The sequence below is a fragment of the Danio rerio genome, chromosome 5 (genome assembly GCF_052040795.2).
Source record: "Danio rerio strain M-AB ecotype USA chromosome 5, GRCz13ab, whole genome shotgun sequence".
NCBI lineage: Eukaryota > Metazoa > Chordata > Actinopteri > Cypriniformes > Danionidae > Danio > Danio rerio.
In genome coordinates this window covers 73,415,001-73,424,769 of record NC_141025.1, presented here as the reverse complement: position 1 = coordinate 73,424,769, position 9,769 = coordinate 73,415,001, and the positions used below count along the sequence as shown (strand labels likewise).

At 36.7% G+C, this 9,769-nt stretch overlaps 2 protein-coding genes across 3 annotated transcripts in view; one reads left to right on the top strand and one right to left on the bottom strand.

Moving 5' to 3' along the window:
- Positions 1-9,769, top strand: part of hip1rb (huntingtin interacting protein 1 related b) — a 346,918-nt gene that overhangs the window by 235,440 nt on the left and 101,709 nt on the right. The gene's annotated exons all lie outside the window — the stretch shown is intronic.
- gldc (glycine dehydrogenase (decarboxylating)) overlaps positions 1-9,769 on the bottom strand; it is a 32,235-nt gene that overhangs the window by 560 nt on the left and 21,906 nt on the right. Inside the window, exons 17-24 of one of the 2 annotated variants that reach the window (XM_087251255.1) lie at positions 7,651-7,776; positions 6,595-6,744; positions 5,291-5,403; positions 3,665-3,806; positions 2,802-2,913; positions 2,616-2,711; positions 541-713; positions 2-82 (exon numbers count right to left, since the gene is read on the bottom strand). In XM_087251255.1, coding sequence (XP_087107381.1) covers positions 2-82; positions 541-713; positions 2,616-2,711; positions 2,802-2,913; positions 3,665-3,806; positions 5,291-5,403; positions 6,595-6,744; positions 7,651-7,776 — 993 coding nt within the window. 2 annotated transcript variants of the gene reach the window in all.

The window sequence follows — 9,769 nt, the reverse complement described above, 5'->3', positions numbered from 1 at the left end:
CCATGGGGAAAGCAGCAAACTCTCTCGGGTACGGTCTGTCCCATGTGCTGGAGGTAATGCAGGCCAGTGAGTGAGGAGCCATCTTTGGAGAAAATATGGAAGATCATATTAAAGTTAGAGCGGCTACAGATGGATCCAGGGTTAAGGTTAGTTTAAGAGAAATCGAAAATTTCCAGATGTTGGTCAAAATAATATTTAAAACGTACATTTATTAATATATAAGTGTATGTATATATATATATATATATATATATATATATATATATATATATATATATATATATATATATATATATATAAGTGTATGTATATATATATATATATATATATATATATATATATATATATATATATATATATATATATATATATATAAAATAGAAAAACTGCTTTTTTTCTAGCTCTAATTCCTTGCTCGGTTAAACATCTTTTGGGAAATAATTGAAAAGTAAGAAGATATTGAATAGGAGGGCTAATAATTTTGCCTTCAACTGTACATGATCAAAGCAATGCTCTGGGTTTGAGCTATAAAGCGCTGACCTTCAGAGGATTGACTCTGGAGTCCATGCGTCCCTCTTCGATGTCTGCGATCTCCTGCCTTATGGCCAGCAGAGAGTCACAGAAGCGGTCCAGCTCTGCTTTATCCTCCGACTCGGTGGGCTCGATCATCAGAGTTCCCGCTACAGGCCACGACATGGTGGGTGCATGAAAACCTGCCCCAATTTAATTCATAAATAAAGTAAGTAAAGTAAGCGAAGTATTTAAGTCCACAAGTTAGTTAGTCAGTTGGTAAGTCAGTAAGTTACGGTTGGTAAGTCAGTTAGAAAGTCAGTAAGTCAGAAAATAATAAGTCAGTAAGTAAGATAGTTAGTCAGAAAGTCAGTTAGAAAGTCAGTAAGATAGTAAGTCAGTCAGTAGGTTAGTCAGTAATTCAGAAAGTCAGTAAGTTAGTAAGTCAGTCAGTAAGATAGTTAGTCAGAAAGTCAGTTAGTAAGTCAGTTAGATAGTAAGTCAGTCAGTAAGTCGGTGAGTCAGTTAGAAAGTCAGTGAGTTAGTAAGTCAGTCACTAAGATAGTTAGTAAGTTAGAGTCAGTAAGTCGGTTAGAAAGTCAGTAAGTTAGAAAGTCAGTAAATTAGTTAGTCAGTCAGTGAGATTAGTTAGTCAGAAAGTCAGTTAGTCAGTAAGTCAGTTAGAAAGTCAGTAAGATAGTAAGCCAGTCAGTAAGTCAGTTATTAAATTAGAAAGCCAGTCAGAAAGTCAGTGAGTTAGTAAGTCAGTCACTAAGATAGTTAGTAAGTTAGAGTCAGTAAGTAAGTCAGTAAGTTAGAAAGTCAGTAAATTAGTAAGTCAGTAAATTAATAAGTCAGTCAGTAAGATAGTTAGTCAGAAAGTCAGCAAGTCAGTTAGAAAGTCAGTAAGATAGTAAGTCAGTCAGAAAGTCAGTAAGTTAGTAAGTCAGTCAGTAAGATAGTTAGTCAGAAAGTCAGTTAGTAAGTCAGTTAGATAGTAAGTAAGTCAGTTATTAAGTTAGAGCGTCAGTAAGTCAGTCAGTAAATCGGTGAGTCAGTTAGAAAGTCAGTGAGTTAGTAAGTCAGTCACTAAGATAGTAAGTTAGAGTCAGTAAGTCGGTTAGAAAGTCAGTAAGTTAGAAAGTCAGTCAGTGAGATTAGTTAGTCAGAAAGTCAGTTAGTCAGTAAGTCAGTTAGAAAGTCAGTAAGATAGTAAGTCAGTCAGAAAGTCAGTAAGTTAGTAAGTCAGTCAGTAAGATAGTTAGTCAGAAAGTCAGTTAGTAAGTCAGTTAGATAGTAAGTAAGTCAGTTATTAAGTTAGAGCGTCAGTAAGTCAGTCAGTAAATCGGTGAGTCAGTTAGAAAGTCAGTGAGTTAGTAAGTCAGTCACTAAGATAGTAAGTTAGAGTCAGTAAGTCGGTTAGAAAGTCAGTAAGTTAGAAAGTCAGTAAATTAGTAAGTCAGTCAGTGAGATTAGTTAGTCAGAAAGTCAGTTAGTCAGTAAGTCAGTTAGAAAGTCAGTAAGATAGTAAGCCAGTCAGTAAGTCAGTTATTAAATTAGAAAGTCAGTCAGAAAGTCAGTAAGTTAGTAAGTCAGTCACTAAGATAGTTAGTAAGTTAGAGTCAGTAAGTAAGTCAGTAAGTTAGAAAGTCAGTAAATTAGTAAGTCAGTAAATTAATAAGTCAGTCAGTAAGATAGTTAGTCAGAAAGTCAGCAAGTCAGTAAGATGGTAAGCCAGTCAGTAAGTCGGTGAGTCAGTTAGAAAGTCAGTAAGTTAGTCAGTAAGATAGTAAGTCAGTCATTAGGTTAGTCAGTAAGTCAGTTAGTAAGATGGTTAGTAAGTTAGTCAGAAAGTCAGTAAGTAAGTCAGAAAGTCAGTAAGTTGGTAAGTCAGTAAGATAGTAAGTTAGAGTCAGCAAGTCAGTTAGAAAGTTAGTAAGTCAGTTAGAAAGTTAGTAAGATAGTAAGTCAGTTAGTAAGTCAGTAAGATAGTAAACGATTAAACTATGAATTCGTACCATCTAGCCACTAAACTGACAAAACATTAGTTAAGTTTCCTTGTGAGATCAGGCTGAGCAATTCCATGCTTTTACAGGTCTGCTTACCGTAGTCTTGCAGTCTCTTTGCTACGTCGACTGCCTCAATGTTTGCCGTCTTTTTAAAAGGCCGCACATCCAAAATAAACTCATGAGCAACAAATCCTGCAAATGCAAACATACTCAGAAATGAGCTGCAATACCACATCAACAATTCAGAATACAAAAAAATAAAAAATAAATAAAAAATCCAACCTTTGGTGCCCCTGAAAAGTATTTTGTATTGGTTTTCCAGTCGTTTAGCCATGTAGTTGGCATTAAGGATGGCCACCTCTGTAGCGTGTGCAAGACCCTTTGAACCCATCATCTGTTTAAAGGAGAAATAAATTAGAAATGCATAAACTATTAAAATCATTTAGGTTTATATAAATTATAAATGTGCACGTGCGAAAATGAACGAATCACTCCCTGTAAGGGCTCATCGTTCTCAAGTCATACAAAAGATTTGTTCAAAATGAACGAATAATTCAATAACGACCCATCACTAGTATCAGTACATTAATTTTAAGTTAGTTCGCTCCAAAACAGCGACAAAATTTGCATTTAGAAGATATAAACATCAAAAATAACTTGCAGTTTGTCACTTCCGCTGAAATGGATCAATGATTTATCTTTACTTCACTTAATACTTCAATTTCTCTTCAAATCTTAACCAATCAGATGCTCTCTAATATCTGACATGTCCCGCCCCCTTCAAGCATTTAATTTGATGTGCTTGAGCTCAACCACTCTCAAAAAGGGGGGAGCTACTCTATGTCCCACCCTCTCATTTTTCAGTTTAAATTGTCAAACATCAAATAAAAATGCACGTATCAAAGCACTGCACAGGACTTTTAATTACAAAACAAGTGGTTCTTATAGGATTTTTTTTATATATAAACCTTAAATAAATGTAATTATTTTTTATTTTGTGTTAGGTTTTCATCTCCTCAACTCTGCACAGAAACAGCTATAAAAAAATGAGAGCCTTGCCTTGGTCCTTGCCTCCAGCCTTGGTCATTTTCATTATTGGTGCATACTTATGTTGAAAAAAGGCAAGATGCAAAATACGTGCTGACCTTAATGTAAGCCCATGAGATAGGCAGGATGGCGCTGGAGCCCCATGGAGCAGCACTGATGGTGCCCAGAGAACTGCCTGCATTATTGGACTGCATGTTCACCACTGGATGACTGGGCAGGAAGGGGGCAAGATGCTGTTTCCTGTGTGAAATAAACCATTGGGGGTTAACTGAAGTCAACTGAAATCTATGATTGATTATCTAGAACAGGGACCTGTTCCATGAAGCTGAATTAGCTGGTTATCCAGATAAGTTTCAGTTTAGTTTGAACAAACTCAAGGTTTAAGAGACCATGTAAGTGGCTTATTTTTCATCCCCATAGTAACATAAAAAAGGTTATACTGTGGTTCAGGGATCATAAACCAATCTGCTGTGAATGAAGTGATGCAATAAAGCCAATCCCCTAGTTTATCCTGCTCCAAAATAAAAGTCCACTATGGAGTAATACATTTAAGGTAAAATAATTTGGCTTTTAGCGAATTTGACTATTTTCTAAAATAAATTGCTTATACATTTATTATAATTGTTTTATATAATTTATATAATAATTTTATCCTTAATAAATGATAATAAAATGATAGCCTGTGATATAAATAGACTTTAGAATCAATAAAGCATTAAAAAAAAGACAAAAAAAATTATTTAGTTGCAAAACAATGGAAATGGTCTCATAATCAGTTTAAGTGTTTTTTGCTTACAAATTTGAGCAAATCTTTAGTGATATTTTCTGTCTTGTAAAGCTCTTGATTGGCTGTTTCCACACTAACGTTGTGAAAAAGTTGATGAGCAGAGACTTATAATAATAATACATTTTATTTAAAGGCGCCTTTCTAGCAACTTAAGGACACCGTACAATCAACAAGAGCAATAAAACAACAAGAGAAATAATAAAATATACACAACAATAGTGCAGATAAAATTAAGTATTAAAAGCCATCTTAAATAAGTGGGTTTTAAGTCTTAATTTGAACAGTGTGAGGGAGTCAATGTTTCTGATGGCAGAGATTTATGAGTGAGACCAACTGTAGTTGCAGTAATATAAACGAGATGTGACAAGGCTATGAACGAGAACAGCAGTGGCATGAGGGCTAAAAGAAGGGCGGAGGCGGTTAATGTTGCGCAGGTGGAAGTAAGCATACCGGGTGATGTTATTGATGTGAGAATCAAAAGATAGGCTGCTGTCAAGGATGACACCCAGACTCTTAACTTGTTTAGAGGGATAGATGGAACAGTCGTCAATTGAAAGAGAAAAGCTGTCAGTTTTTGAGAGTGTTGATTTGGTACCAACAAGCAAAACCTACTGACCTCGTTTTTGAACTATTTAGTTTGAGGAAGTTAAGAGAAAGCCAGGACTTGATTTCTGCTAAGCAGACTGTGAGGGATGTAGGTGGAAAACAAGAAGAGGGTTTGCCAGAGAGCTAGAGCTGGGTGTCATCCGCATTGCAGTGAAACTGCATGTTATATTTACTGAGAATATTACCAAGTGGAAGGAGATAGATGATAAAAAGTAGGGGCTTCTGGAAAAGAATACTAACAAAAGCTTTGGTTTACTAATCCCATAACCCTGAGTTAGTTTAGCCACCATCGTGATACCAGCCGCAGGTTTTGAAGCAATCAGACACTTACACTCCGATAGGCCCCATCCCAGGCCCACCACCACCATGAGGAATGCAGAAGGTTTTGTGGAGATTCAAGTGTGAAACATCCGAGCCGTAGTCTCCTGGTCGACATAATCCAACCTGAATTAAAAAAATAAAATACTACATGTTGAAATTTTAAACGCTTAAAACCATGAATGCATCCCTTTCTGTGCATGTACAGCTTTTATTAATATTTATTTGATTAATGTTGCTCCATAATGTTGTTGTTAAGGTTTAAATAAAGGTGTAGAAATCAATACGAACCAAGACAAAATCTAAATCCATGTATTAATCGTTGTTTTAGCTTATAACTAAAACATCATGTTACAGTATGTATTTTGTAAGGTAAAGAAATCCATGAAATCACCAGGAAAATAAATAAACAAATAAAAATAATAATATTCCTCTTAGCCAAGTTACAACTACATGTCAAATTAATTCTCAGCCAATTTTCACATATGATATTATTTTATGCACAGTTCTGATTTTAATAATACATTTACGGCTGATTAGTGATTTAAAAACAAACAATAAATTTATTCTGTAACTATTCTGTAATCAATAATTTTATTCAAATTAATAATTTAATCTGGGTCATGTTTGCATTATCTTCCAAGTAGTGAAAGAAAAATGTATATGATTATCCTCAGTGATTATTTAATAAATAAATGTATGAAAGGTTTTTTTGGCATGAAAGACAGTATTAAGAAAGTTTAACTTTTTGTTATTTTGTATGCTTTTTGATGCTGATGTATGGCTCAAAGAAGAGACCTAATATTTGATCTGCATCAAATAAATTCAGCAAATTATTAAAACCGGCCACTTTATTAGGTACACCTGCCCAACTACTTGTTAGCCCACATTTCTAATCAGCCAATCACATGGCAGCAACTCAATGCATTTAGGGATGTAGACATGGTCAAGACAATTTGCTGCAGTTCAAACAGAGCATCAGAATAGAGAAGAAAGGGGATTGAAGTGACTTTGAACATGGCATGGTTGTTGGTGCCAGACGGGCTGGTCTGAGAATTTCAGAAACTGCTGATCTACTGGGATTTTCACACACAACCATCTCTAGGGTTTACAGAGAATGATCAGGAAAAAGAAAATATCAAGTGAGCGGCAGTTCTGTGGTCACAAATGCCTTGTTGATGCCAGAGGTCAGAGGAGAATGGCCAGACATGCTTCCAGCTGATAGAAAGGCAACATTAACTCACATAACCACTTGTTACAATCGAGGTCTTTATGTATTAAATTATGTAGTATTATGCTCTTTTTTGTTCACCTCACCTGAGCATTCATGTTGGCCCCGTCCAGATACACCTGTCCTCCATTTTCATGAATGAGCTCGCACACTTCACTCACGTTCTCCTCAAACACTCCGTTGGTGGACGGGTACGTGATCATTATGGCAGCCAGGTTGGCCTTATGTTTGTCCACCTGACGATACAAATAATAATAATAATAATGTGTTTAATAGAGCAATGCGTATCATTAGAGATAAAGAGGGTCTCTGGAATAGAAGAAATCTTTTAACATTTAATCAAATACAACCAAATTCGGCCAAAAGTGCTTGAAACAGTTAAACCTTACATAGAAAGTACATGGGGTGGCACGGTGGCTTAGTGGTTAGCACTGTCGCCTGATTTGAGTCTTGGCTGAGCCAGTTGTCATTTCTGTGTGGAGTTTGCATGTTCTCCCCGTGTATAAGTGGGTTTGCTCCGGTTTCCTCCACAGTCCAGAGACATGCGCTATAGGTGATTGGATGATCTAAATTGGCTGTAGTGTATGAGTGTGTGAGAATGAGAGTGTGTGGGTGTTTCCCAGTACTGGGTTGCAGCTGGAAGGGCATCTGCTGCATAAAACATATGCTGTAATAGATGGCAGTTCATTCCGCTGTGGCGACCCCTGATAAATAAGTGACTAAGCCGAAGAAAAATGAATGAATGAACAAACAAAGTACATCACTTTACACTACAAATGATTTGTGATGTAACTGGTGGGTGTGGCCTTGGGGCTCCGCCTTCAGTTTAAAATCTGTTGAGGTCAGATCTACAAAAAGTATGTAAATAAAACACTGAAGAGATGCTTTATAGAGTGTAATTACCATTTAATTATAGCATAATTAATTTTTAGTATATTTACATAGCATTTTATTTAGTACTAGACACAAATTTGAAATAAATATGTCTGTACTTGGCTGAAGTGCTGAATTGCAGAGCATTCACATAGTGCTGATAATGCTATCACAGTCAAGTGTATCCATGTAAACAACTCTCGAACTGAGGATAAAGGCTTTCTGTTGACAGTTTATGCACAATGTAATGCTTGAATCTTTGTACAAACCATGGCTTTAAGGTGAGAGACGTCAATACTGCCGTCTTTATCCACCTCCACCACCTGAACCTTCATGCCCGCCATCTGAGCACTGGCAGGGTTCGTGCCATGAGCTGATTTGGGGATCAGGCAGACCTGGGAAATAATAAAAATGAATAAATCATTAGGAAACAAGGTGGGTTCCACCAACAAGGATTAAGTTAGAGCTAATCAAGGATTTGTTGATCTGATTTGTCACATCATTTATTATTAAAACACACAGATTAACATATTGTTGATTAAACTTACTTAACAGCAACTATTACTATCACAATTCACTAGTTTCAACTTATATTTAAAGGTTCACAAAGGCCTAGAGTAGTTTTCTTTTTTTTGTGTGTGTGCTGAGCATCAGTTAAGACAATGTTAGCACCTGTTAGCTGTAATTGTGGGGAAACCTGGATAATTTTGAGCTTTTGTGAGCTAATTTCAGCTTCTGGGTTCAAAATGATTTTTGCAAAGGGATCAAAATCGGCGACGTAGCGCAGAACTGCAAGTGCAAAGATGACGCGTCGGTTTCTCATTAATATTCATAGCAGAGTTTTCTTATCCTATGAGAAGAGCTGGCTTCTTAATTATTCATGAGAGCACGTTCTCTCTGAAGACAAGGCAGACTTGCCAGAGCCAATCCCAAGCTGTGAGACACGGACCCACGGCACACAGTATTTGGCTGTTCATGAAGGCTCATATGTGTTTGTTTCCATGATCCACAGGGTTTCTTGCATGTTTTTCCCTGCCATCCTGTCAGGGCCGATGGAGCAAAGCTGTATGGAAGCATTTTTGTCGGGAGAACAGTACGAGAATTGGAGAATGGTGAACGTTGTCTTTTATCAGTTGAGTTCGTTCACATTTAGACATATCGCCGTGCTGCTGTGTTTGCCTAAAGTCTCCAGATTATCAGCAGGGCTAATGGTTAAAATAGACAGGGCAAGAGACCTACTGCACTGAGTCTGCATTCAGACCCGGGGATTGAGGGAAAAGTCCACATTTATAGTGTTTATATGAACACGATTATCTTTATGATATAAATTGTGGTTATCGGTATATGAAATTATGAATAACAAATGTAACAGGGCATTCACTTACTGTTTATTTATTTGCATTTTAACTTAGTAAACTATAAAATCATGGCTCTTTTCACGGTTTGAGTCTCATTTTGTGAGCTTACAACAGTTGTTCGCTCCCCACCTTCTCCCCTGCTGGCCACGCCCACTCCTGCCCTTTGCTCGCCCATTATGATGCATCTTTTGAAATAATTCTGAGGTAGACTTGAACCGAAAGTGAGGGGTTTCATGACCCTTTAAGTCACTCTAAATGGCTTTAAATGCATATAATGAACATTTATTTAATAAAAAAAAATGACAAAAAATAAATAAATAAAATCAAATAATGGAGTAATATTGGGCATATTAGAAGAAAAAATATATAAGGATGCTATTTATTCTTGCTTTATTATTTATAACTGTAAAAGTTGGGGCTGCGTGGTGGCGCAGTAGGTAGCGCTATCGCCTCACAGCAAGAAGGTCACTGGTTCGAGCTTCGGATGAGTCATTTGACATTTCTGTGTGGAGTTTGCATGTTCTCCCCGTGTTGGTTTTCTCCGTGTGCTCCAGGTTTCCCCCACAAGTCCAAAGACATGCGCTATAGAATTGGGTAAGCTAAATTGTCCATATTGTACAAGTGTGTACGAGTGTATTAGTGTTTCCCAGTGATGGGTTGCAGCTAGAAGGGCATACGCTGCATAAAACATGCTGGATAAGTTGGTGGTTCATTCCACTGTGGCGACCCCTGATAAATAAAGGGACTAAGCTGAAAAGAAACTAATGAATGAACTGTAAAAGTTCACTTAAAATAAGCGAGTAAGCCCATTATTATTATGATTTTACAATGATTAGTATTATTATAATTGTTTAAAGCAATTTAATGATTATAAAGAGTAAACCCATTACACAGCGGATGGCTTTTTAGCTGCAACCCAATACTGGGAAACATCCATACACTCATTTCAAACACACTACGGCCAATTTAGTTTATTCAATTCACCTATAGCGCATGTCTTTAGACTGTGGGGGAAACCGGAGCACACGGA